The 27,978-nt window shown below is 51.4% G+C and overlaps 3 protein-coding genes across 6 annotated transcripts in view; 2 read left to right on the forward strand and 1 right to left on the reverse strand.

The window, feature by feature from the left end:
• The first annotated feature begins 6,353 nt into the window (after positions 1 to 6,353).
• Positions 6,354 to 7,610, forward strand: LOC122393334 (glutamate receptor ionotropic, kainate 2-like). Its single transcript, XM_043389262.1, has 3 exons — positions 6,354 to 6,479; positions 6,837 to 6,991; positions 7,260 to 7,610. Exons 1-3 carry the CDS (start codon positions 6,398 to 6,400, stop codon positions 7,527 to 7,529), a joined length of 507 nt encoding a protein of 168 aa, XP_043245197.1. The 5' UTR covers positions 6,354 to 6,397; the 3' UTR covers positions 7,530 to 7,610.
• A 1,582-nt stretch (positions 7,611 to 9,192) lies between these two features.
• LOC122393335 (DNA-directed RNA polymerase I subunit RPA2-like) overlaps positions 9,193 to 27,978 on the forward strand; it is a 41,474-nt gene continuing 22,688 nt past the window's right edge. The window contains exons 1-17 of one of the 3 annotated variants that reach the window (XM_043389263.1): positions 9,193 to 9,451; positions 10,761 to 10,915; positions 11,331 to 11,468; positions 11,817 to 12,011; positions 12,337 to 12,456; positions 12,911 to 13,030; positions 13,506 to 13,675; positions 13,877 to 14,038; positions 14,449 to 14,578; positions 14,842 to 14,971; positions 15,338 to 15,580; positions 15,878 to 16,044; positions 16,647 to 16,748; positions 17,128 to 17,325; positions 17,742 to 17,933; positions 18,253 to 18,354; positions 18,642 to 18,764. In XM_043389263.1, the coding sequence (XP_043245198.1) occupies positions 10,814 to 10,915; positions 11,331 to 11,468; positions 11,817 to 12,011; positions 12,337 to 12,456; positions 12,911 to 13,030; positions 13,506 to 13,675; positions 13,877 to 14,038; positions 14,449 to 14,578; positions 14,842 to 14,971; positions 15,338 to 15,580; positions 15,878 to 16,044; positions 16,647 to 16,748; positions 17,128 to 17,325; positions 17,742 to 17,933; positions 18,253 to 18,354; positions 18,642 to 18,764 (2,394 nt within the window). In that variant the 5' untranslated portion in view covers positions 9,193 to 9,451; positions 10,761 to 10,813. Of the gene's footprint in view, positions 9,752 to 10,760; positions 10,916 to 11,330; positions 11,469 to 11,816; positions 12,012 to 12,336; positions 12,457 to 12,910; positions 13,031 to 13,505; positions 13,676 to 13,876; positions 14,039 to 14,448; positions 14,579 to 14,841; positions 14,972 to 15,337; positions 15,581 to 15,877; positions 16,045 to 16,646; positions 16,749 to 17,127; positions 17,326 to 17,741; positions 17,934 to 18,252; positions 18,355 to 18,641; positions 18,765 to 27,978 lie in introns of all 3 variants that reach the window. The other 2 variants (XM_043389264.1, XM_043389265.1) reach the window with 2 other exon arrangements.
• LOC122393338 lies at positions 18,880 to 27,954 on the reverse strand. Of its 2 annotated transcripts, XR_006258679.1 has the most exons (4): positions 27,803 to 27,954; positions 21,054 to 21,209; positions 20,125 to 20,703; positions 18,880 to 20,084 (listed from the first exon to the last, which is right to left on the reverse strand). XR_006258679.1 is itself a non-coding variant. In XM_043389271.1 (3 exons), exons 1-3 carry the CDS (start codon positions 27,858 to 27,860, stop codon positions 20,480 to 20,482), a joined length of 450 nt encoding a protein of 149 aa, XP_043245206.1. In that variant the 5' UTR covers positions 27,861 to 27,954; the 3' UTR covers positions 20,125 to 20,479. The 2 variants fall into 2 exon arrangements, 1 of the variants encoding a protein (XP_043245206.1); XM_043389271.1 differs by lacking the exon at positions 18,880 to 20,084 and having other exon boundaries at positions 21,042 to 21,209.

Genomic DNA, 27,978 nt, shown 5'->3' on the forward strand with positions numbered 1-27,978 from the left:
GTGCCGGGTGACACCGGAGTAGCCCCCGGAGTTTCCGGAGTAGCCCCCGGAGTTTCCGGAGTATCCCCCGGAGCCGCCGAAGGACCCGGCCCAGCCGCCCCAGCCGGCCCAGGCAGCCGCGGCGCCTGGCGGGCCGTACGACTTGGACGGAGTGTTGAAGCTGTAGGAAGGGCTGTAGCTGCTGGATGAGCTGTAACTGCTGGACGGGTTGTAGTTACTGGAAGCGCTGTATGGAGGGTATGCAATGTAGTTTTCGAACGTGTAGCTGCTTCGTTGGTCGATGTCGGGATGATTTTCGAAATCATTGTAGCTGCTCCCTCGTTCTATGCCAGGATAGCTCTCAAGGGAGTTGTAAGTAATTTGTCGGTCCATGTCGTTGTAGTTCGTGAACCCATTGTAGGTACTCCGTCGGTCTATGTCGTTGTAAAGATCGAACGCGTTGCTGTGACGGCTTGTATCTGAGAGCAGCACTGGAGTGGCCTGGATCGACCGACCAAACACCACCACCAGCACTAACGATCCCAGCACCGCGGACGAACGGTGGCACCAGCACCGCGCCATGGCTGTGAATGAGCTGTCTGTCTGTCTGAGCCTCAGTCGGACCTCCCTCAGGGTGGTCCGGCTGGAGGAGGCGCAGCGTCGGTCCGGCAGGCGGCGCTGGCGGATACGGACAGATGGGGAGGCCCATCAGCGGCTCATCAGTGGAGCCGCCGGCGGTGGTCCAGGAGTTTCCGGAGTATGCGTGACCTAGATACATGTAAAATGTGGGTTTAAAATAGCACTCGATGATAGTAATGACGTAATGTTTGCATTCACTGATTAGGCGTGTGAGTTGATGCCTATGGTGCGAAGCGATGACATTGATGATGTGCTGCATTGTTTCTATTTGCTGTGGTGAAAAATATAAATCTAATAAATTCGTATAACGAAGAAATGCAATCGAAGCGATAAAACTCTGCCGAGACCATGGGGCTCACAGACACACCGATTGGAGGAGTCCACTTCTCGTGCGGCTGTCATCACGCTGCAGTGCCGTTAACCTTCCAGGCGGTGGGGGGGGCATTTTTTTGCCCCCCTTTAGTTATTTCGATATATCTCGAGAACCGCTGCGCCGATCGTCACCAAACTTTCAGTACCCTCCCGGGAGCAGCTAGCGCACATGGTGACCAAAAATTTTTCCAAAGGCTATGATAGGTTGGCCGCTAATGACGTCAGAGTGACGTCATTTTTGCCGTTTTCGACCCAAAAAAAGGTTTCGCGGGAAGAGCTGTCAGGCCTACAGCTTTAAAGATACAGAAAAATGTTTCAACATAAAAGGTGTGGAATTAAAAGGGCTACAAAACTGCTATTTCGGTTTTTCGAATTTTTTGGATTTTGACCCCAAAAAATCAAAAAATATATTTTTTGAATATAATAGCCAAAAAATTCCAAAAGTTTTTTGAATTTCGAAAAAATCGGAATATATGTGATAGCCCCTACCGCCTTCTATCCACATACCAAATTTGAGATCTATACCTCTTTTTTTGGCCAAGTTATAGCGAAAAAAAACTGTTCAAAATTGATGACGTCAAATTTTGAAACTCAATTTTTAGCAATTCTAGACCTCGTAGCGCAAAACAAAGACCACCATTAGACTCCCCGTGACGAGCTGCATCGAATCGATACCCATTTTATGCAAAAATATCAACTTTGAAATTTGACCTTTTTTGACCTGACCTTGACCTGACCTCCACCAAAAAGTGACCTAAACCGTATCTGATGGTCTTATAACCAACACCATTGAGTTGGAAATGAGAAACTGGCCATGAAACATGCATCGCATAACCCTAGTAAAGTTGGGCTCATGTGGTGACCCTTGGTGACCTTTGGTGACCTGACCTGTGACCTGACCTGGTATGACCAGTGACCTCTAATAGCAACATATGTACTAGACAACTGACGCCTTATCGCTGATTTTCGACAAAATGCGTTTTACTCGGTGTTATAGCGCTTTCCCTAGAAGCCCCGTGAACGGTTAAACATTTTATCTTTGACCTGACCTGTGACGTCATCGGTGACCCCGAGGTCAATGAAATTTGGTTTCCTTCGACAAATTTGACAGGGCTATCGAACGCCGTTTGAATTTTCCGGATCCGTCCAGTAGTTTCGGAGATACGGGGGGGGCAAAAAAGTGCCCCCCCCCCACCGCGCGGAAGGTGGCTGGTAGGCCCACCGCCTGCCGGGTTAAAGCTGAATGGATCGATGGGGTGACCTCTCACACGAATCGAAATAGTGTTCACATCTGCCATGACCAGCGAAGCCCTAAGTCCAAAGAAAGCGCAGAGAGCCATTGGTATATGTGTAGGATGACTGAATGGATCGTAAGGCTGGCTGAAAGTGGAAGACGATTAAAAAGATAAAATTTGGAACATAATTGACTTGACATCGTCATCCTCCCAAAAGGCTCCTTCAGAATAATTATTAGGCAAGCGAACTTTGGTCGCATAAGTGCCAGCAGATGCAGTTTGGAGATGCAGATGAGTGAGCAATGGCGAGGATTCATTGTTCATGACGCTCGGGCTGAAAAGTTTTTGATGCATCGATCGTTTTGTGGCGTCCACAAACAGCAGCGTTCTCCGATAGGTATAGATAAATTCGTGTGCTTTGCATAGTTCTCTACATTCCGTTTTACGTTACCTTTCCAAGAACCAATGCCGGGAAATGCGGGCAGGTAACGCTAACCGTTCCGACAAAATGACCGTTTGTTCTACGCAAGAAGTGATCAGTTGGAGTAGCTATTTGTGTCAAGCATATGCGCTAAAATAAGCCCATTCAAATTAACAGCATGTTTAATGTCTCAGTTCCCAATCCCACGGCATCCATTTGTGTCAATGTGGTCGGCGGGTAAAACGTTTATAATAGGCCCAATTACCTGTTTTGTGTGAATGCCAGGGACGTGGCCAGATGTCACGTATACCCGTGTGTGTATGAGGGGGAGGAAAAATTCGTTTTAATTATGGGACAGCTGTGGAAATTGGGCCAGCGGAACACCCATCACGCGGTATGACGTGACACCCGGCCGCTGTTTTTAAGCCCCATAGGTAGTGAGTGCGTCCAATGGGAATTTGGCTAGGATCGATTGCTACAAGTCTGAGCCAAATGCAACACTTTTTTTTCAATATTTTTTTGGTCATAGAGTGGCACAATTGTTACAAAGAGAGCTCACGAAAGAAAATATGCTGCACTTTTTATGGGAATTATATTATGCCACTGCCAAGGCAACAAACATCTCAAAGTGGTAGACTACGTAATAGTCCGACACACTACCTTATCATATAAAACGCTTCTTATGCATTACATACATAATAAGTGCCACATCGGTTTAACCACGGAGCGATAATGCGTGGTTAGCTGTCGCACAAAAAAAAACGTAAGCTTGCAGCTCTCTGAGCTCTGACATTGGAAATAATTAATCTGCCTGCTGTAATTGCCGTAAACAATCCTGAATCCTTGGCTAACTAACTCTCCTGGTAATTTCTTTATTCAGCCTCCTGACTGACTGAAACGATTAGGTCTCACTGGTCTCACCTATGGGGATAATTGCTGTCCGACGTGTCGTGAAAGTCTGAGTTGTAGCACACACACCGATCGACAATATCAGCGAATCCGATCGGTCTCCATTGGGGAGTTGGGTGTTGGCCGATTGTTGCGGAAGGGTCCGCACAGGGTGAACGCATCGATAGTAAATATACAAAGTCGGCATACATTTGGCAAATAATTTAAAATGCGTCTTACTTTTAGTTTCAGCTGCTCAGAGTACGGACCGACATGCAGCAGTTACTAAAGTACCTCCTTCAAACCTGGCCCTCGATGACCGACGGAACGTGAGTGCTCTGTTCGCGATTTCTGTTAAGTGGTTTACTTAGCCCACATCTGATCCATGCTGCAGCCTGCAAAAGGGTAGGTATGTTTCAAACTTTCCCGCTAGATGGCAGGCAGCGTGTGCGCCTGTTTGATGCTGCACCGCATTACAGTGTACTGCGGCACAGCATAGCGCGCGATAGCCGCAGCATACAAAAAGAGCACAATAGCCGTTAGTCACGACGGCCATCTGGTATGTACACATTTGGTGCACATCTGGTGCAGATTAGGTGCAGATTTGGTCAAATTAGGTTCAGTGTGTCTCTTAACTTAGCTATCAGCTAGGGTTGCACTAATTGCTTATATGCCTGCTTTGTCATATTAACCAGAGAGTATCATCGATTAAAACACTGAAATAAGTTCACAAAATAAAGATATTTGCTGTATAAGAGATTAGGTGCAGATTTGGTCAAATTAGGTGCACTCGCCGGATAGGCCGTCGTGAAAACTGCTTTTAGGTAACCGGCTTGATTTTCCATTACGGATAATGGACATGGCATGTAACTCACAAGTAACAGTAACAATGCCGGTAAACAATGTAAAACATCAGGCGATCGATGGCTTCTCTAATTGGTCAGATCGGTTCGTCTGTCGGTATATGAGCGGTTGGGCGTCAGAATCCGTCGGTAGTTATGGTTGTGGGAGCCCGGTCATAGCTCGGGGCTCCACAGTGCTGGAAGGTGGTGGCCTTTGCTCTGAGTGTTTGAGAGCACAGCATAGACCGATGTCATGGCACGCCTTCTGAACATCAACTGGACGGCGCCCGACTCGGAGGATGCCAGAGCGGTGCTCCGTGTAACAGGAATACACGTAAGTAGGCGATCATTTGCGTCCTTCGGTTCCGTGATCACATGACAATCCTTACCCCTATCAATATCTGATGCTGACTCTAGTCACATTCCATTGTCAAATTTCATCAATTGCACCGACTGTAAGAAAATATACGACCAGCTACAGCTTTATTGCCTCACTGAATTTTAGGCACGCCATAGCTCGTTGCAAATGCCCAGGCTTCCTAGAAAACGACCCCGCCTACAAATCGACAAACGTGGCGAAATCCACAATCATCTCTCTCTCTCTCTCTCTCTCTCTCTCTCTCTCTCTCTCTCTCTCTCTCTCTCTCTCTCTCTCTCTCTCTCTCTCTCTCTCTCTCTCTCTCTCCCCCCCCCCTCTCTCTCTCTCTCTCTCTCTCTCTCGCCACTTCCGCTCGCCCCTCCTCCAGAACCCCCCGTTCTTCATCGTTGGCTCCGACGGGGTCAGCATCTCGGGCTACCTGTGTGACATCTGGCACCTGATCTCGGACCGCCTGGGGCTGCGGTACGAGCTGAGCTCGTTCAACAGCTCCGACTACGGCACGCGCCTAGAGAACGGCAGCTGGACGGGCCTCATCGGACAGGCCGCCAACAACGTGAGACCAGCTGTGAATGGGTTACCTGTGTCATGCAGGCTGTGTGTCTCACTTGCCGTATGGTTTATTGTTTATTCGGCACTGTCGGCCACAGGCAAAACTCATTGATGCCTGAGGGAAATAAGATGTTCAGTTTTACAACAAAAAGGACTGAATTTCTTGTTTCAATAAATATTTTTGTTTTGTTGAAGAATATCGTTTTTTACTTGCTTTGATTTCGCCTGATTGATGCGGAAACCGCTTATTTTTGATAAAAATTGATAAAAACTTTTCTATATTTCTATTTAGCAAATAGTATTCGTGATGACAAATTGGTTAGTAAATATCGATTCCCCTCAACAATTATAAACACCAATTGATTAAGTCAGTTAATCAAGTAAATATCAAGTCCCCTCACATACACGCGTGCCTCTCTCGGGCAGCAGCGGGCGGACGTCCTCCTCTCGTGGTTCATGCACGCGCCGGGCCGCGGCGAGGTGCTCGACTTCCTGGACGCGGCGCCCGTGGAACAGACCGAGTACGCCTTCTACCTGGCAGAGGACAGCAAGCCAGTCTCGGTCGAGTGGGCCTCGTTCGCGTCGCTGCTGAAACCGCTGCACACTGCATCGTGGATCGTTCTCCGTAAGTGCTAATGTGGGAGCTCATTCAGCTAGGGTTTGTGAGCTCGAAATATCTTATGAGCTATAGTATCTATTATTCCCAGTGCTTTGCAGATGTTTGTGGGGTCTCAAATGGCTACATAAGTTGTCCATTTCAATTTCATATTATAAACGTGATGCAAGTTTTCGTCTCCCTTAGCAGTGCTGCGAATGTATGTTAGTAATTAAATCATACAGTTAAGGCGAGTTGAGTCCCAGTATCACTCATTGCACGTCTCCAGTCTTTTTCCGAGGTGCTGCATACCTATCATCCCGACGCATCCGTCTCTCCATCTGTGCTATTTGACCTGTGTTCCGCCTTCTTTCAGTGTTCACGCTGCTGGTCACGGCCGCTCTTCTCTGGTTCACGATCCACTACAACCATTCTTCGGCCGAGAGCAGGACCACTGTGCGTCAGTTCGGACTGGCCGACTGTCAGCTCGCTACATTTATGGCGCTCACCGGACAGGGCTGGGCGGTGGCGCCCGACTCGCTGGCAGCGCGCACAGTGGCAATCACCGCACGCTTTCTCGGTCAGTTATGTCGAGAATAAGCAGCGGTGATACATCTCAGTCACATAGTGAGTCATTTTGGTGGGAATGCGCATAAAACTCATGCGGATGAGCCTCACTGATTGGACTTGCAGTAGCTCTGCCGTGTAAAGGCAAAAGCTACTATGTGAGGTCAGACTCTGACCTCACATACATAGTAGCTTTTTGCCTTTGCATGGCAGAGCTGTTGTCTTGGAAAATAAGCATACAATTCGTACGTTTTTCCACGATGCTAAATTGGGTTATGTGGCTGTTTTTCTTTAGGCTTAGGAGTGCGGGACGGCATACTTGTCTTATATTTTGCGAGACTTACCTATCTACCTATTGTCCGGCATCCAGGTCTGATGGTGACGTTTCTGTACACGGCCAACCTGATCTCCTCATTGACTGTGAGGGACCACCCCAAGCCCCTCACGTGCCTGGACGACTTCGCTCGTAGAACCGACTGGAAGTTCTCCACCTGGAAAGAAGCGCCGGCGTTCGATGTGTGGAAGGTCAGTGAAGAATGATTGAACGTTCATCATCAGAGATATGCCGGATGGAAATATCTATACGATTTCTTATCCCAACACATTACGACAGAAGTCAGCACTATACTTAGGATCCGGGAATCATCAATCAGATATTGACATGGTTATTTCGACTGAAATGGCGTAAATTCTAACCAGCGAAACGATACAGGATCGTAAAAAGAAACCAACTCAATTTTCAAAAGAAGTAGGTATAGATGCTGACTCCTTTCTAACCCGACGGCCGTTTCAGAAGAGCGACAATCCGAGCGAGCGGCACCTGTACCAGATGCGAGAGGCCGGCGACCAGTTCCTGGACATCGACGGCAGCGAGGAGTCGCACCGGCAGTGTCTGCGACCGCGCGTGCTCTGCTACTACGACCTGCGCCACTACTTTATCGCCACCGGAGCGGACGCGTGCGTGCTGCAGCCTCTGGAGCAACAGCGCCCCTCGGTCACCAACAACTACATCGTGCTGCGGAAACGTCTCGGAACGCTCCGTCAGAGGGCCAACGCCGCGTGAGTGGCCGGGAGCGGAGGTGGTGAACGTCTGTGAGTGTCTGTGAGTGTCTGAGAGTGTCTGAGAGTGTCTGAGAGTGACCGTATTCACTATACAATAGACGGGTGAGACATAAATCCCCGTGGCCTCCCCGTGGTCTAGTGGATAAGGCGTCCATCTCCTAACTCGGTAGCAGGCAGTTCGCAGTCGGGAAGCTCCACTCGTTTGACCCGCGTTTCGGCGAGAGGGGGCCACGCTAGACCCGGGGAGGACCGTGCCGCCATCTACCTGCGGCAGATGGCCAAATTATCCAAATTATCACCGGTGAACCGGGCGCGGGCAAGGTGGGTCCGTGGTGTCATTCCCAAAAAGCATTGCCTAGCGGGGCACCCGGGCCCATAGCCACCCATTCATCCATTCCGACAAAAATGTATAAAAAAAAAAATCAATGTAGCTGAATAAGTGTCTGAGGCGCTCGTGACAGTTCTCACTTTGAGCGTCCGTCAGTTATGAGTGTTCCGTCTGAGTGAGCTCCCCGCTTTACGTTGGAACACCCGCGTTGCTCGGTACTTCCTGCCCCGACTATACCTCCTCTCGCCGGCAGGCTGCTGCGGCTCCGTGAGACGGGCGTGCTGCGGCACCTGTACCAGTTCTGGTTCGCCGACTCCCGGGTCAGCTGCGCCGCCCACTGGACCGAGGGCCTGCCGATGTCGGCCGGAGACACACAGGCCGTGCTGATGGTGGCGCCTCTCGGATGTATCCTCGGACTGCTGCTGCTGCTGCTGGAGCGGGCTATCGCCTGCCGCCGCCCCGGCCACCGCCCGACGCGGGGATTCCACCCGCCGAGTCAGACGCAGGGAGACCGCGTGACTCCGGTGGTTGTAAACGACAAAATGAACTCGATCGGTGCTGCTCTGGTTTTCCAAAACGGTTCTCGGCCAGCGAGATTTCAGCTGTGAATGTCGATTATGAATACAAATGTGTAAACAGGTCACCGACCAGGATAGCGACCAGGTCACTGACAGGGTAGTGACCCGCCCCGATCACTGACCGCTTACATTAACCGATCACTGGGCCGCTGACTGATCGGTGAACAGACGCAGTCGACAACCATCGACATTATTTAGGCACATAAATACAGTGGCGGCAATGCGGGGCAGTGTTCACTGGTGGCACCGGTCAGAATTCCCTACCGAATTCAATTCCGCAACCTACCAGTAGGCATTGAATGTCCCAACGGCGGACAAACACTAGCCCGATCAGCAGATTCGGCAAATATCTCCTTTATCGGCAGCAGCTTCGCGAATATTACTTCTACCGCGCGTCTCCACTGCGTCTCAAGTATCGGTCCGAATCTGCTGCTAGTAGGCAAACATTCGGCTCGGCGAATCCGCTGCCGGCAGCCGGTATATTCGGGGCAGGCGAATTCTGAATCTGCTGCTGAGTGCTGGTAAGTATACAGACTTTCGGCGAATCCGCTACCAGATCAGCATATTTTGCCTGGCCGAATGTCTGACTTACTGCAGCAGATTCGTGAACTCGCGGCATATCACAAAACTACTGCAACATTGATTCGCAGCAATTAAAATTTCGTAGTCGCTTACATGGGCCCGTTCACAGTGATCTTCCATTTCTTGCGCAGCTGTGACATACAATTACGTGTTCTGTAGGTACTGAAGGTATTTATAGCATTTAACACTTTCAGTCTTTGTACTTTGTAGCAATTTGAATTCATGTCTCACAATTCATTTCTGTTTTATGTGCTTTTTGTCTTTTGTTTGATGCTATCAAGTGTGAATAAAACGCAAGATAAAGCGTCAAAGTCAAAATCAAACAGGCTTTGACGTCATTTTTGTCTATACTGCTATCGCGAGCCGTTGCACGCATGATAAGAAAAATTGTGACTTCCGACCACTGGCACTGAACCACATGTGCCTAAACCACGCGTGAGAAATAAGAGGATTCTATATCGATATATAGTAATCCCTGTTGTGTTTTTGTCGCGTTTCTTACCATTTAATTTTTCTTTCATCGTGCTGATTTCATGCCGTGGCGGACAGTGAAAAGTTTTTATTTAGTTCAAGATTAGTTAGATTGCAGCCTAGCTTTTAAATCAATGAAATGCCCGTCCCAGGCCATCCACTTCAACTTTGTTGCCCACATGGCCTGCTTGATTTTCTAAATTGTTCCAGTTCATCTGGGCCCTGTTCAACTTTTAAGTGTCTGTGGTCGCCACGGCTCCCAAGGTAAAAAAGGTGGGGCTAAATGGCCAATCAGGTGACGGACGCTGGCGCTTGATTCCCTCCATCCCGATTGGCGGTTACGGGCTACCTAGCTAAGCCTCCGCCGTTTTTACCTCAGGAGCCGCACATCTGCAGACACTTTGTGTGACACTGAAGTTGATTTGCAATTAAAGCTAAATTGGGTGCCAGCTGGTTACCTAGTATTTACATTAGGTTGGCTGTGCTTCATGTATGTCAAGATGGCAACCATGATCAGTCATAGGCATATGAGAAGGAGACATGCAGAATTGACAGGATTTTAAGTCACAGATAAGGAAATTCCAAATATCCAGGCCTCAGGGCGATATTGCAATGCAAAGTATGGAAGCGGATATGATGAGCTGCAACAGGTCAGGATGAATAACTTGCATTAGTCTGCAACAAAAAGGCTTACCTACAAATTTAAAAGAGAAGTGATAGATTTTACTTCCAAAAAGGAAGAAGGCTTTGAAAGGTCATTAATCCCACTTCTCTGGATGACCCATTGTTTGATTGTGTTTGTAATTTTCTGGGACAATGTGTTCAGCACAGTGCAGAGCTTGAGCTCACTCAGCTCCAAACAAATCCACACCGCCTATCGTTAAGTCTTTGCTGATTTTCAATGTGCTCACACTTACAACACCTGGTTGACATTAGTCTGTCCCAGATATTTTGAATATTCATTAGGTAGGTACTAGGTAGTAATCAAAGATTTAGAGTTCTGGACATTTCAGCTGTTGGCAGGACAGGATCTGCATTTTTTATGAGAATTGAGAATTTTGAGATGGGTGGGTAGTTGTATTTTTAATGTAGGTGGTAATGAATAATTATAAATTATACATTGCTAATGTTTTTGCTTATATCATGTATATATTCTGAGTTATAAATAAGTAAATTTAAGGTAGCAAGTCAGGCACTGCTTTTAGGTTTTATATTGCCTTTCAGGAAGGTAAAAGGTTCTGCTGGTTTTGCTACTTACAAGTGTTCTTTTCAGCCCAGTTGTTGCTTTAGCTGTCAAACAAGGTCAGCTGTTCAGGTGGCTCTGCCATGGCTCCGGGGCCCACACCAGAAGTCTATGTGCCTCCAGCCAAACCGTCACTGGAGAATCTCACAAAGGACTTTGGCAAAATTAGCAAAACTCAGAACAAGGTATGACAGTGATGTTGCATATTCATTTGCCTTAGTTTTAAATAATTGCTTCTTTATTCTGAACTTTTTTCTTCAGTTATGTATTTAGTGATCTATGCTAGAAACTAGCAGACTTTTTGTAGTACCTAATGATTAAAATGAATATATAGTGCTAGTGTAAATGAACTAAAGGTATGCCAACTACCCATTTTGTGGAAAAGATATAGCACATGTTGCGTTGCTCCTCTGCCCGAGAGTCGAGACAGGTCTCCTGTGCCACTTCCCAGCGGCAGACCCACATGATACCTCCAACCGAGGAGTCCCCGTCGCCACGTCCCCGCCAAACGGGCGTCCAAAGTCTCCGAGCGATCACTTGGCGGTAGTACATACACTACTTTGTTGTGCATCTGTTGACGCTCTGTTTTGCGTTTTCCAGGTGTTGCGTGCTCTGTCGCAGCCTCACATAGAGGCCTATAACGATGTCGTGGAGAGGGGCCTCACCATGTCGCTGGCCGCCATACCACCGGTGCAGTTTGCCCTCCCGGACAACACCAAGGTCGCTCTGCGCGTGCTGGTGAGGCGGCGGTGTGAACTGTGGCAGAGCATAGCTGGTGTCAGGCATCTGCCTCTGTAACACTTTGCGATTAATTGAACAACAAATTCTGAGAAATTGAAACAAAATCCATTTTTATTGAAGCAAAATAGAATCCATCGATTATCTGCGGTCAATGTATTTTAGTTATGACCTTTAGGTATTTTGTCTAGGCTAACCAGAGCTCTTTTTCAGTCAAGCACCATCAGTTGTTTTTGCAATCACGATAAGAAACATTCTCAAATCAAATCGTTCTGATCTGCCCAACTCCTCCTCGTTTCTTTCGACCAGCCCGTCTCCGTGACCCCCCCCCCCCCCCCCCCATTTCAGGGTGGCAGGATCACCGCCCCGCGTGTACCAATGTCTAACGTGGGCGCCACAGACGCCCGTGTGTTCCCGAGCGAGGCTCGCACAGGACTGAGGGACTACACCGGGCAGCTGGTGGTGCACTTTGCCGTGTCGGTGAACGGGGCCACGTGCATCGCCATGGACCGATCCCTGGGAGAGGTGCCCGTCATGGTCGGCGTGAGTTGGACGGAGGGGTGGGAGGGGAGGGGTGTCACCGGAAGGGCTTAGAACAGGGAAATGAAGTGGGAAAGGGCACAGTATTACGAAAAAGATAAGCTCTGTGATCTAGAACGGTGGTTCAGTGTGTGAGGACATGACAGCATGTTGCGGGTATTTTTATTAGATTGTTGGCCTCTCACTCTCACTCTGTCACTCCTTCTCACTCATTCTCTGATTCTAGCCTCCCACTCCTCTCCCTCACTCTCCCTCGCTCTAGCTCGCCCTCTCACTATATGTATTCAATTGTTTCTGACACCCCACCCTGCCTCGTGTCCCTCACCAGTCGAAGTTGTGCCACCTCCACGGCCTGTCGCCGGCCGAGCTGGTCCGACGTGGAGAGACGGACTCGGAGTTCGGCGGCTACTTCATCATCCGCGGACAGGAGCGGCTGCTCAGACTTCAGGTCAGCTTACGATAGATAGGGAATAGTGATACTTAATCTAGTTATTTTATTTAGACCCGGCTCGACGTGCACAGTGATGGCTAAACTTTGTGGTGTAGCAGGATAGGGCGTTGAGTGTGTCAATATTGACGAGCAGTTAGGTGCACTCGACTGATGGCTTTTTTCCAGTCGCCATGTGCGGATATTTTACTTTTCGGTTTGTGTTTGTGTGCGTATTTTTTATGTCTGAATGGTGCCAATGTGCAGACTCGACAGTTGAATACGTATTTGTGTGTGCATCATCTGCCATGCCACTGGATTTTTTCTTTTTTCTTTTTGTTCTGGCCTTATCTGTGTTTGCCGAACCCTCATGTTTCCTACCGGACGTGTATCCACCTGTGCTCTAAAGTATCTGTGTCTGTCTCTTGTCCGTACTCTCCCCTCAATCTGACCCGTGCTCGCCCCCCCCCCTCAGGTGGCCACCCGGCGCAACTACCCGGTCTGCCTGACCCGCACCTCGTACAAGAGCTACGGCAGTCTGTTCACCGAACACGCCGTGCAGATGCGCTGCATGACCGACGACCACTCGCTGGCGGTGAGAGGGGGAATAAAGTGGAAGGGAGTTCGGGAGAGAGGGATATACATTATACATATATGGTAGGTAGATGAGATTAACCGCGGGAAAGGGGAGGGGTGTGATAATAGTCGGACTGGGTTAAGGGTTTGCAGGACGCTTGGACCATTGATTATCCACGCAGGGAATATAAAAAGGTCATGGTGATGTTTGGCGCTAGGATGACTTCTAGGCTATTACATGGCGTGATTGATTGCTGATTTCTTTTCGCGTTACCGTAACGTGGCTTTTTGTTTCCAGGTAGTTATAACAGAGGGTTTGTGCCCAACAGAAACACTCCTGTTAAGAATCGTGTTTTCTATTGAAAAACAGGCCTGAATTCCTACATAATTTGGATATCGGACGATGGACGTCCTGAATGTGCCTTCGTTTATGAGTCCTTGTGTGTTGGTGAAACACTGATTTGATACACCCCACTCTCTTGCGCCGCCTCCAGATGAACGTGATGCATTTTCTGAGCAACGGCAGCGCCAAGTTCATCTTCCGCTACCGCAAGGAGCGGTTCTGCATCTCGCCCATCCTGGTGATCCGGGCCCTGATGGACATCACCGACAGAGACATCTACCGGCGGCTGACCGAACCAGGCGACTCCGACTACTACAGAAAGTCAGTGAGCGCTAATTCGCTGCACAATGGATAATGTATTTGTGTGATCATGTTCTTAGAAATCGATGCTCCACTAGCAAGGCTTGCTAGCTTAGCTATTGCACTACATATTTGCGTTCATTTGAAGGTAAAATCAATATAAAACAGCCTCTTCCCCACCGCGTTTCTCTGATTTAATGACTGCTTTCTTCGCTCCTTCAGCTGTATCGCCACGATGCTGCGGGACGTCCAGTCCGAGGTGGCCACTCCGCTCACCAGTCAGCTGAGCGTGCGGCGCTACCTGGGAGCCATGTACAGGGGAAAGCTGCTGGGCAGGGTACCCGACTGGGAGCCCGACGAGGCTGTCTGCGACGCGCTGCTGCAGTGAGTGGCGGGTCGGCGGGCAGGTAGACGGTCTGGGAGAGAGGAGGGGAGGGTCGGTTGTGGGCTTGGGAAGTTGGGAAAGAGTTGTGAGGAGGAACAGCGCAAAGAACCCTATTCAACTTTTAACAACCGTTTAATGGGAGTTTAACGACAACGAATCGCAGTCTGGTAGGTACTAACGTTGCTTGCTTGCCCATTACTGAACTGATAACATTTTGAAAAAAAGTGGTAGTATTGATCCCTGCTGACTTTTCCTTCAGATGACCTTTCCTGACCTTGAGTGGCCCACCTTGATCCCCAGATGACCCGCACTGAACCCTACTGACCCGCCCTGTCCCGCGGTGACCCCTACTTAACTGACCCGTCGTGACCCCGCAGTGACCCCCCACTGACCTATCCTGACCCCGCAGTGACACGGTGCTGATCCACCTGAACTCCGGCGAGGACAAGGTCAACGTGCTCTGCTTCATGATCCGCAAACTGTTCGCCTACGTGCGCAAAGAGTGTGCTCAGGAGAGCGCCGACAACCCCATGCTATGGGTGAGTTAGGAAATCCGCGACTGACGCGTGCTCGTCCTCTGAAAGTTGGACTGGGTGGTAGGTCGTTAGTATGAATACAGGACATGCATTTATTGGTAACCCTGGTTGGTTTTCTTATTTGTAGGCTGTCTTGGTTCATGGTTGCATGTAAAAAACTTCGTTATTATCTCATGAACGTTGTCCAGCATGTGACCTGACGTGAGTTGCCACGGGGCTCAGGTTTTGTGCTCTGACCGGTGACACACTCTCCCGTACCACCACAGGAAGCGCAGCAGGGCAGCTACATCTACCAGCAGGTGATCAAGAACAAGGTGCAGATGTTCTGCAGCAACTTCCGACTGGTGATGGTGAAGCGCTACAACAAGAACCCCACCGAGTACAACATCACAGAGAGTGAGTGGACGTCGGCAATCGGAGTCCGGCACTTGAGAAGCCCATGGCTTTTATCGTTTAATTTGTTTGTGGTTCGGATATTGGATTCTCTAAATTGTCACATAAATTGGTGACCTTTTCAGTGTGTCTTTGTTTTGCATACAATCGTGAACCATTCTTTACCGACCGTTCGTTGTGGTCGTGCGCCGCGGGTGAGTAAGATGACAGAGTGCCATCCTTTTATCAGTGTCTCTGTCACCACAGTCATAGCACACTCAGCCTAACACACCTCCCCACCTGCCCGCTTCGTACAGCCCCGCCTACTCATTTGAACCCTCCATACCGACTCACTTAGGATTTTGACCGTCCCGCTCCCCCTCCCTGCAGTGGAGGTGGCCCACTGTTTCAAGCAGCTCAACCCGATCGGCGCCATGGTACGGTCATTTGTCAGCACTGGTAACATCCCAGCTCTGCCCAACATCATCTGCTCGGACAACGTGGGCCTCTCGGTCCCGGCGGAGAAGATCAGCTACACGCGCTACATGTCGCACTTCCGCACCATCCACCGTGGCTCGTTCTTCTCCACCATGCGCACCACAGCGGTGCGGCAGATGCTGCCAGAGGCCTGGGGTGAGAGACTGAGCGAGTCAATAAGGAGGAGCAGTGTCATGAAGCGAGATGCGATGCAGTTTTATATTTTTATTATTTACAGAGTGGGCTTTTTGAAATGCTTTCGATGTCATGGTTTTGACGTAGACATTTGATGGTGATATGCACAAATAAATAATAATTATTATTTTTCGTTCGAGAAATTATCATTTCTCAGTTTATTTTGGTAAACCAGAATAATTTTCCGGTTTCACGGCTAAATGTGACATTTTATATTCGATGACTCCCATCTGACCGCCACCCGCCGGTCTCCATCAGGTTTCATCTGCCCGGTACACACCCCTGACGGCGCGCCCTGCGGCCTGCTCAACCACCTGACCACCACGTGCCACGTGACGGCCGGCCAGCCGGACCGGGCCGCCATCACGGCCACCGTCACGGCGCTCGGCGTCACGCCCGTCACGCAGCCGCGGCCCGCCAAACAGGTGCGTCACGGTGAACACCAGGCTGTCACGGTAGTCATGGTACCGTTAGTCGTCATGGTAGACGCGACATGACACAACCAGGCCGTATGAACATCATTGCCTTGGAGATGAATGTTGACTAGGGGCGCGGTCTGACCTTTCCTTACCATGCTAACACTGACCCGCAATCATCGGATGTCCCTGTAGCTAACTTGTAAACCTGGGCCCAATCTTACCAAATGCCGTGAATGCGCATTCACGGCATTTGGTAACATTCAAAACTATTCAGCATTCATTTATTCATTCGTTTGGGCAACATTCATAATCATTCGCGTTATCAAATTCATTGGAAAAGATTAGCTGGATGTAAATAAAAAGGATATCATTGATATCAGTGCCGTAAACTCCGGCCAGTGCTGCAAAATCCTATCTACGGCATTGGTAAGATTTGGCCCAGGTGTATTACTTTTAAGTGTGCTCTGCTCTGACCAGCCCTGGCTACACTTTCAGTACCAATGAGCCATCAGCTACCTGACCCGGCGAATGCCCTTGTAGTTTTGTGAGCTACCCGGTGTGTTTCCGTCTACGGACGCGATCTTACTACCCTCGCCCTATGTCGGCAGTGTTACACGGTTCTACTGGACGGAGCCGTGATTGGGTACGTCAGCCACGCCGCCGCCCCGCGGCTCGTCAACAAACTGCGGCACATGAAGTGTCACGGAGAGGTGAGGATCGCCAATTACGCCGGCGGAGACATAGGCTATGCTTGGGTGTGGATTGATGTTAGATCTGAGCCCTATTGCAGCAGCTGCACTGGTGTGGGGTGTCGGTAACAAGTGTCGTGTATTGTGTTGGTCGATTCCTGCTAGCTTTATGTGCCTGAGAAGATTCTGGGGTAACCTGTAGGGCTCATGCTTCATAAGTTAGGATGTTAATTTGCCGGGCTATCAAGTTGTTCGTGTTTGATCTTTCCTAGTGTCTGATCCCTGATTTGGTTACCATATCTCTGCTCTGTCTAATCATCAGGCATATATTATGTTTAACACACCCGGCTGTCATTGAGTACCGTACCTGACATACTAACGTACCTCTTTTCCTCACCAGGTGTACCAGTACCTGGAGGTGGCGCTGATCCCGGCCCGCGGGCCCGGCGGACAGTACCCTGCACTGTACCTGTACTCGAGTGACGCGCGCCTGATGCGACCAGTACTGAACCTCGCGTGTCAGAAGGTGGAGTACATCGGTACGCTGGAACAGGTGTACATGAACGTGGCCGTCAACCTGCGAGAGGTGCCCACAGAGGTACGTGGAGCGCGCGCTGGTACCCGCGGCTGGGGTAGGAAGAGTTCCGTATGTAATGAGCCAGAGACATAACTGTTTTTTTTTTTATACAACCCTCCAAGCTGGTGCACATTTCAAAGTATGTTATGTATGACCTGCGGCGATGACTTCGCCAATCGTCTAAGGTTGTCTAGTGTGTACACTCTGTACGCCCTACGCAATACCTTGCTGACCTCCACGTTTAACCCCGTACTCTAACCTCCACTATCACCCATCCAGTCTCTGGCGCTGTACTCTCACCATGTGGCTGTCTGTGTATTGCGTGTGGTCTGACCCTCCTCTACCATCACCCCTGCAGTCTCTGGCGCTGTACTCTCACCATGCGGCTGTCTGTGTATTGCGCGTGGTCTGACCCTCCTCTACCATCACCGCTGCAGTCCCTGGCGCTGTACTCTCACGCGGAGCTGGCCGATACCTCGCTGCTCTCCAGTCTGGGACTGCTGGTGCCGCTCTCCGACCTGAACCAGTCGCCCCGAAACATGTACCAGTGCCAGATGAGTAAGCAGACGATGGGCACTCCGAGACACAACTGGCCGGCCTGCAGTGAGAACAAACTCTACCGGCTGCAGGTCCGTACGGGTGGGACACTTGCCGCTGGTGTCTGGATGTACTCTTTGGGGCAAAGCAATCTGTCTATCTTCGGACAAACTTATACGTAGTATGGTTAAATGCTGGCCGGGGGAATTTCCGTACGTATGTCTTCCATTCAAGTGCACATTTTTAAGTTGAATTATTTTAGATAAAATGCTGTTTTGGTCTGTTGGTAATTCGTTTCCGTGGACATGCTACTCGCTCACGCGCCTCCGACTCGCTACCATTCTCACCACACTGACATGTCTTGGCCACCCCGTCGGCCCCAGCCGTGACCCCGGACTACTGTGTCCCCAGACGCCGCACGCGCCGCTGTTTCGCCCCACCCACCACGACGCGCTGGCCATGGACGACTTTGGACAGGGCACAAACGCCATCGTGGCCGTCATCTCGTACACGGTGAGTGCAGGCATGTGGATCTCCATGTGGTGCAGCTGGGATGTTGCAGTGATTGGTTTCGGATGGTGCGGATAGTCAGTGGCTGGCGACACTGGCACATCGCAGTGAGCTTAGCTCTTAATAGTGCGTGTAAGTTCATATAGTTTTTGTCAGGCTAATATTGAGTTGAAGAGGAAATCTGCTAACAGGCCAGTGCAGGAAAGGAATCCCATTGTCCCATCCCATTGTATTGTGTCCCTTGCATACTGTCAGTCCTCTAACGTCCGTCCCGCGACTCTGTCCGGCAGGGTTACGACATGGAGGACGCCATGATTATCAACAAGCACGCGCAGGAGCGCGGCCTGGCCTGCGGCTTCATCTACAAGATGCGGGCGCTGGATCTGCGGGACCACAACCGACAGAACGCGCCCGTGAGTACAGCTGCGGCCACCGCCTCTGGCTCTGCTCTGCAGTACCTCTCCCGGACAGTCCGTACCTGACGCGAGTGGGGCTGGTTCATTCGGGTGAGCGCTGGTGATCTAAGTCGAACAATTTATTCACTTCAAAGACACAAGCATCTCCTATTGAAAACTCCTCTAGACTTGGTGCGTGGAGCTCTGTTCTTTTCAAATGACAATTAACTTTGCGATTGACTGGCCGCGCGGGCGGTGATTATTGACCAGATTTGCCAGTCACCGTTTATCAGCTAAATTAGTACGCGAGCCCGCAATCAAACCCCAGTGTTTACCACAGCAGATACGTTCGTTTATGCTCGACTATTTTATGGCGGTATTTGGGCTAGCGATTCTGGCACAGACCTCTGTCCGGTTACATATATGGTACATTCGGAGCTCATCTCGGTTTTCATCAGCTGAGGATTAATGCTTTTTGGATTCATTTCCTTTCTGTAGTTCATATCGACGGTTGATGCCTTTTTTAGATCGTTGATGACGCTCCTCTGACGTCATCAAGCGAACCCAGCCGAACTGAGTAAGCCTGTCTCTGGCAAGCGAAGGTGTTTATCCCACACCCTAGTTTAGCTCCCGAGAAGATTTTTTCGGGGAGATTGCTCATAGTTGAGCCCGGTCTGCCAGCTCGTTTGGCGCACATTCAGCGGGAGGCACGTCCGATCTGCGTCGGGTTGGCTGCGGGCTTTGATGTGGAGAGAGGGCTGGCTTTCACGCGTGTCGCACGGTTAGTAATGGTGTGTTTGTGTTCTGTTATTGTCACATATATTCGTAAGCGTCATCAAGAAGCCCCTCCCTTCAAATCCAACTTCATACACGGATGCATACATACACTGACTTGTAGAGGCGAAAACAACCACAATCACTGAGGTTATGACTGTTGGCAATGCATCACCACTGCGTGCAGTGTGACTGAATATTAGATCGGTGGTGCCCACTGCAAACCGCAGGTCAGCTGATATCGTCACTGGGCGCACCGCTATCACGTTTTTGTATCCGCCCCGCCACCCCGACCCGCCCCCCCCCCCCGCTGCACCACGTGGGGCGGCGGGGGTGGTCGGTGACACTAGTCGCCCAGTGTCGTTCTGGGTATACCGCATTATTCAGACCCCCTAGCGATATGATCCGTGCCCGCATTATTCAGAGTCAAACCCCCAGAGCGGCACGACCGGGCTGTGGCGTGGCTTACATCACCGCTTCACAGTAGTGACTTATGACTCTTACGAGTATGCCTCGGTTTCAGCTGTGGATTGTGTCTCACACAATGTGTGAGGAACGACTGTGACTGACATGTCATGTCAGTCACAGTCGTTCCTTTGCTGTGTGGATGGTATTCCGTGACAGCCGTCAGCCGTCACTGTCACGTGTTAATGCCAGTTTCGCTGTCACATTATGTCCGTCGCGCCTCTGGCCACCCCGTGGTTCGCTGTCCTGCTGTGGGGGCGGTGGTCGCCCGAGGTGATTCACACTCCTCTCCCACGCAGCCGCCGCCCACGGCGCCTGCCTTAGGCGGTCCCTTTGCTCGGTGTCTGTAGACTGTGAGTGTAGTAGACTGGTTGTCACTCCTGTCTTACACTCTCTGACCACGGCGATACATGTCACCGTTGGGTCCTTGTCGGCAGTTTTAGCAAGCTCGGGCTGCGGTCGTCCTTATGTCCCTCTGGGGCGATCTGTTCGTGTCACCGATGTGGCCTGAGAACACCCGCCCCGGCTGCTGCCATCACTGCCACAGTTAGCACTGTGCCGAGGCCGGGAGCGGTCCGTTGGGACGGCGCCGCGTTACAGAGCGGAGTGTCGCAGAAACAGAACTGCGTCTGGCTGTCGGGCATGTCTGCCTCGCGACAGCCGAGCTCGTGTTTGAGTCCGTACCACGACTGCCGGGCGCCGCAGCCGCGGAACTCGCCTGGAAGGAAGGAGTGAGGTAGCGGTTAGATCGTGTAGAGAAAGGCGGGAAATAAGGATGCGTCAGCAAGCAGCGTGACTTAGATCGACATGAGATAATGTCTTGTTTCGGGTCACAAATGGTGTCATATTTGCTATAACACACATACATTGGCAGCTGACCTCACATTGCCAGCTTCACCATAGGTTCGACCACAGCGACGTTGGCCAGCGCCCTGACTTCCATTCCTCCCCTCCCCCCCCCCCCCCTCCGTTTCATTCCCTGCCCCGGTCCAACCATTGATTTTCTCGAGTTCCCAACATTGATCCAACTATCCCCATCCCCCTTCCATGACCCACGGTCCTCCTCACCGCTGTAGAGGGACGATGTCTTGACACAAATGTGGTCTTCGGGACAGGTGACCACAAACAGGGACCAGGAGAGCGCCTCGTCGAACTCGGCGCAGCTGCGACCGGGCTGGTCAGAGACGAGGCCGCCGCAGCTGTAACACTGCATGCCGTCCACATCTGGTGGTCACAGGGGGAGGGGTCAGTAGTGAATACCGCCGGCGGGGGGGGGGGGGGCGGTGTCACAGGTGGGGAGTAGGTTACAAGAGTCAGCGTTCCACAGCGCCGCGGGTGTCACATGTCGAGGATATGGGGCTCACATAATGTCCGCATTCCACTCCACCTGCTGTGTGAGTCAGTTGTCAGCTCAGTAGAGATTTAGTTAAAACCGTTGCGGGCTGCTAGGTGGCCGTGGGATGTAGTGACTAATGCTCATACCACTGCATGGGACACCAGTTCCTATCCTCAATTTTTCCATGAATGTTTTGTGGTAGAAGTTCGTCGATGATACATGGTTTCCTCGTAGTCGGTGCGACCCAAGGCACAGTGCCCAGTGACCCCCCCCCCCCCAGTGTTCCGTTTTTCAGAATTTTGGGTGGAAAATCACACCTAATGGAGATAATATTTTCGTCCCAAAAATAAGAAAAAGTGACACTATGTCATCTTTAGAAAATGTTTCATGCATTCAAACAGCCAGGTTACATATCACTTGGCAGTCGATGCATCCACATACTTTTCTTTCAGTTCCTGTCAAAACCCTGACATGAAATCTTGCTTCATCAAATGGTGCAAAAGGGCGTTACACCCTTCTGCGAGAATACTTTTGGTATTTACTTCCTTCTTTCTCATCCTAGGAATTTCCTTTCTCCATCGCCACACCCAACCAAAATCCAATTTTAGAACACTGGACTTCCGCCACACTGGCCGGGCGGAAATGTTGTAAACGCTTTTGACGCGCATCCTGTGCGGCCGAGTTTGGAGTTTGGAGGCACGAGTTTGGAGCTTGGAGTGGCACCGCCTCCACTGCAGTCTCACTGCGTCGATTGATTTTTCAACTCCAGTGGTCTATGGTGCACATGCCCTGAAAAGCTCGCTCTGAGCTTGAGGGGCGCCAGTGTGAGATGCTCAATTGTGATGATGAGACCGGGATTGAGAACGAACAAGGGTAACCGTCCTCGGCTAACTATAGGATGACCTTTTCGACTCTGAGGAATGGCTCGCGTGCCCTCAGACGTGCGAGTAACGTCACGCTCCCGTCACTCGCGTGACCTCCCGCTGGGCGTCGGCGCTGCACCACGGAATGTGTCACGGTACCATCACGCGATGCCACGGTCTGACCACATCGTGAGTCTGCTGATGTATCCCGTGACATCTCAATGCGGCTGGTACTGAGAGGTTCGTCCGCCGCCCCCGCAGCGCCGTCTGCGGTGAATCCGGTGGCGAATCTCACGTTCCATGAGTGGCTGCTGATGTGCCGCAGATGGCGACATGGCGCCACGCTGTGTATATGTAAATATTTACCCGCCGGAGTCGTAACCAGCACGTAGGACGGCGGTTTTTAACACGGCGGGCGTCGCGCGTCGTTTCGGACTTCGTTTCTGCTCTGCGTCTATTTTCGTGACATCAGATCAGTCTGAAAATAAGCTTGTGCGACGCTGGCCTGACCTGACCTGACCTGCCTCTGTGCAACTTACAGTCATTTAACAGTGATGTTCTGTGACGCCATCCTTGTCACGCGACCCTGAAGCCGGCTATACCTCGACCCGCTGGCCTCTGGGATGTAGGCGGGCTCGAAATATACCAATAATGGCCGTTTCTGGTCAATTATGGAATAATCATTACCAGTGACTGATGAGTGTCAATGCTAACAGATAGCATTGACAGACGTCATTAGTCGTTAGATGACCGTCAGGCCCCGGTCGGCCGGCGGTTTTTGGGCCAATTTGGACGCCGTTTGGACGGGTGATCTGCCACACAGACCCCGTTTTTCAGTGACCCGTTTCCGTTGTCGCTAACCCCGTCCAACACCGTTTTTGTGCCGGACAATGCTCCTTTTGTGCTCGGAAAACCGCTCTAACAGATGACGTCATAGGTGCGCAAACGACCGTCGTTTGTCGTCGAGCGACATTTGCTGTTCTGTGGCCAACAAATAGATCGTCAGCGCGACTTTGTTCGACGGTAGACAGTGCCGGGCGGGGCTGACTCTTTCCGGTTCGGTTGAGTCTAGCGGCGCGGTGTCTGCTCTCAGTACTGTGTTAGCAGCACACTAAGTCTGTTATTGCTGATTGCTCTGTCGCCTCGCTGTGTTTGTGCTGTCAGAGTGGAGTTTGTGCACTGACCGCGTGGTGTTGGCGAGAAGTGGGCGGACGCTCCACCGCTCTCCTCCTACGCGTGGTGATTTGTCCGAGATAGCGCCACTATCGGATAATTACTGCCCGACTCGGATCCATATCTCGCCGACTCGGAGCATTGAGATGGTCGGCGGGGTGCGCCCGCTCGATTTATTCCTATCCGGCGGCGGTGGCCGCAGAGCAGCAGAGCTGTTTTGACGGAGCGTTGGCGTTGGTGCGGCCAAGGTCGCCATATTGGCTCGCCGCTCCGACCCACCCCGCCCCCTCTCGCTCCCACTGCCTCTCCCCGCCCTCCCGACCCCCACCATACTGTCGTGACCACTGCGAATGTCTGTCCGCCGGCCGCTGTCACTGCCACTCGACTGGTATGGTGGTGGTGGCGCCGGCCGCATTCAGCGCTCGGCGATCGAGACTGATAGCGTCCGTACTTAGCGGACTGCGGGGGTTGGTCAGCGCGGCTACAACCGTGTACGAATTCACCTGTGGGACTGACGGCCACAGTGCTTACCACGGGGCACGCCAGGGCCGCACTGGAGGGCGGCCTGCAGCGGGGCAGGGTTCAGCTATAAACAGTCGTAGCTAATGGGCGTCGCTCAAATGACCGGGCGTCTGGCAGTCTCAGTGACGCAGACCCTGGGCACGCTGGCAGGACCGGACTGCTCCGCTCCGCTCTAATTACGACGCTTTGACAGAGCTGGCCACTGCGGCGTGGTACGAGTTGGGAGCGCCGAAACCAGTCTGTTGCAGGGTGGAATAGAGTAGTTGGTGGTAGAACGTCTACGCCTTTCCATTGTGCCCAGTCTTTGCAGATTGTTTATCTGATTTATTTTGACATTACTGGTATTATTCTGTATTCTTCTGACCCCCCAGTCTATCTATCCAATATCTAAAATAAGCCTCCATTTTGACCAACAACCACACCAATGCCGGGCCTGGAAGACATTTCAAACTGGCCGACATATTTGGACAGTTCGGTGAGCGTGGTGTCTGCGACTGTCGCCGCTCATACATAATGCAGACCCGCCTAGGACGCTGAGTTTGTGTGCGTCTGGGTCTCTCTGACCGCCTGTCGTCGGGCAGAGCTGGCCGCGCTAGGGGAGGTCAGACTGGGATGCGGTGCGGACTGCACTGTGAAAGGACTGTCACCGCGCAGTGATAGAAACAAAAAACGTAACGTGGGGCGGAGGCATGCCAGCATGTGCGTTTGGTGAGAGACGGGGTCGATTGCCGGGGAGACCGGATGTAATCAATTCTGGTCACGGATGGGTGGTTGAACAAATCTGACCAATTTCATGCCGATTCAGGCCAGCAGCTTTATCTGCAGAGCCTCATTTAGGATCAGGTATTTTGCTTATCACGTGGGTGGACCAATCACTTTGATCGCTTCCTTCACAGGAGAGTGAATAGTCCGGTCTCCATCCACACATCCCTCACAGCTACTTACTGAGAGCTTAGGACTCGTAACCTCGAGACGGTCCGACCTCGAATTGAGGAGGCTAGGACTGCGAGGACTAAAAAGGCACTGGCCACTGAGCACCAGCTCAGGATTCAACTCACGCACATATTCCACTGGAAACAACTCGGTGCGCCGGGGCTGCCATCTTCAGAGGTCGGGCGACGGCCCCGATCGAGCGCTATCGAACGTTGCCGCCCCCCCCCCCCCCTTCCGCCGCCGCTGTCCGGTGCCGCCCCCTGAATGTGACCTAGGACGGGGCCTGTCACGAGCAAAGGCGAAGACTGAACGTTGAGGATGACCCGAGGCCCGAGCTCAATTCCTGATGGGGGGGGGGGGATTTTGTGAGATCATCTTAAGTGGCTTGTTGGGATATTGAGATATCCTGTCAGAGGTCCTCCATGTTACGGGCTTTATTTCATGAATCTTTCCACGCTAAATGATACACGGATTCAGTGTTGCACTCGTCGTTATAATTCAACCGGCAGGACTTAATGATGTGCCTGCCGGCCCGGGATTTGATCCTGCTGCTAATCATGGTGCCGGGATGGGTCGACTTTAGCGATCGACTTTCGGGAGTTCCAGGAGGGAATCGATGGTCGATGGCGATGGGGTCATACTGTACGGCTTCGGGCGAAGACAAAAATAGGATCTACTGACTTGGACCGAGCGAACTGCTGCATGGTCGGCGAGGGTCTGCTGCAGGTCCGGCCTGGCATCCGGACAGAGTGTTAACGGAGGTTTGTTTTAGGGCTTAACCACTGAAGAGTGTTTTTATTATTGATCCGTTGACTATTGGTCTCAAGCTAAGGGCCCAGGCGACCTGTAGCTTTGATGCGGTGAATACCCTTACCCTCGCCACAGCTCGGGCCGAGTGCACCCCTCCTCCCCCCCCCCCCACTCGAGTTGTGGCGAGGGTGAGGGTATTCATCGCATCCGAACTACAGGTCGCCTGGGCCCCATATCAATATCTTGAGACCAATAGTATTATAGACCAACTACATTATATGAAGGTCTACTGAACGACTGAATCGCCTTTGTCCAATGTTGGACTGAACCTGAGGGTATAATTTGGACTGAATGTGGAGGTCTCATGTCGGACCGGCAATTTCCCAGTGTGGGAGCCAGTCGAGGCTAGTGCTGATTGCCGTTCCGCAGCGCTGCAAACTGCAGCTGCTTCTGCCTGATTGGTCCGGACCGCGCACGGACTCGGACGGTTGAATTTGAACCATGGGCTAACGGGTCTCTGCTGCACGCCCACGCCCGCTGGCATAGAGCGTCCATTATCTCATTAGATGCAGCTGGAGTGCCGGTGGACTCGCTGTACTAATGAACGTCGCCCTGCCGTCAGCAGATCCGGGTTGGGGCGATGGGGTTGGAAGGAACAAACGATGACCTGGGATCCCTTCATGATCATCGCAGATCAGATAACGTCCATGGTGAACGGCAGGTAGTCCTCATGGCCAGATTGAAGTAGATATGTGAATAGTGGGTCTTTCTTAGCCCTTATGGGGTAAGCGTTTTTGACCATGTCTTGAGTGACATGAGTCTTTCCATGGCCTAGATGGATGATGTAGTCAGTCTTGCTTCCATGACGCACTGAATCGCAGGGTGAATTTTGTGTCCCTACATGATCCGGCTCGATCGGATAGTAGACTGTAGTGCCATGCTGTTTTGGATGGTAACTGAGGGTCCATCGCACCACACCCTGATTGATGCTATACCCTTAAACTCTGATACATCATTGACCGTTTATCGGCTGGATGCCATTCCGTTGACGTTTGTGGTGGAGCTGACCGCTGGGCAGAAGAGCTGATGTCAGTCTCCCCACAAACATATCACATCATCGGTGCAGGATCGTCTGATGTGTTGATGGAACCAGTCATCGCCCTGGGGTCAGTGGAAGCCATTAGGGAGATTATCAGTCTGCCTTGCATATGTATGGATATGAATATGCATGTATAGATATGAATATGTATGTATGCCACGTATGACGGGTCAGATACCAGGCCTGCCGAACATCCCCATGTAAGAAAAACGCCGCCAATTTCACCAAGACGTTTCCCCCGGCCAATGATAGTTAGATCTTTGGTAGGTCAGTTTAATTCACTTGTAACTGATGTAAAGTTGTGTGATTTTCTCTGCTTTTTTCAACTTCCTTTGATTTACATGCATAGTCCTGCAGTTGTTGAGGGCCATCCGCAAGATGTTCATTTGGCTTTTTGCTCTGTGAGGCAAGTCCATTTTTTCATGCAACCATCCTTTTAGTTAGATAAATGCCAGCTGTTAGTGCTTATCATCCAGCTTACTAACGTCGCCTCAATCGTACTCAACGAGGTCATCATTGTTTATTCCAACCGCAATGACCCACACTAAATTATTACATGGGGATGTGGGGGTTTATGAGCGGCCGTTATCTGGCGCCACAGTTTTTGATCGATATGTTTTGTTTGGAGACGTTCAAGTTTGCGACGTTTTGGGACCTGAAATCACCTTGGAATCGGGTATATTCAGTCCTCTGCAGTAAGAAGAGCTAGTCTATAAGGACCAGGTCAGCTCAGGTCAAGTCTTGTGACCTCCCTTGGTGCTCAGTATGAGTCCACCTACTTTTTCACTGGGACGTCCCTCTTAGCACGGTCGCTGTCTTGAGAGCTCAGCCCGCCCCCGGTATGTTTTGGTTGGCGGGACCGGTGCCGGGCCCGGCCGGTGTTTGGCAGCTTATTTGTAGCTGTCGACGGCGAGCTGAGAGAGCCCTCAGCTGTGTAGAGGAGAGGTGGGCGGGCGGTGACGGATCCCACGCGGTGTGAAATCTCCCCACTCTCTCCTGCCGACCCGCAGCACCATGTTAGGCAGCGGACCGGTCTCGGGCGTACGTCAGACACGCTCCGTCACCTGGTCCAAGGTCGGCCCTACCTCCGCAGTTACGGCAGGATACATACACTAGCCCGACGGGATGTTTGCTTTCCTACCTGCCGGTACAGCGGCGATGTGGCAGAGCAGCACTAACAGCTGCAGCGCGGGCCGCATGACGGCACTACTCTCACTTCATGTCGGGTGCTGGGCTCTCACTGACGCGGCTATCGGCCTACCGCTGCCGACGGCCCGGAGGCCGCGGTTGACTGCTAACTCCGGCCCAGATACGACC

The sequence above is a fragment of the Amphibalanus amphitrite genome, unplaced genomic scaffold (genome assembly GCF_019059575.1).
Source record: "Amphibalanus amphitrite isolate SeventyFive unplaced genomic scaffold, NRLGWU_Aamphi_draft 000531F_arrow, whole genome shotgun sequence".
Classification (NCBI taxonomy): Eukaryota; Metazoa; Arthropoda; class Thecostraca; order Balanomorpha; family Balanidae; genus Amphibalanus; species Amphibalanus amphitrite.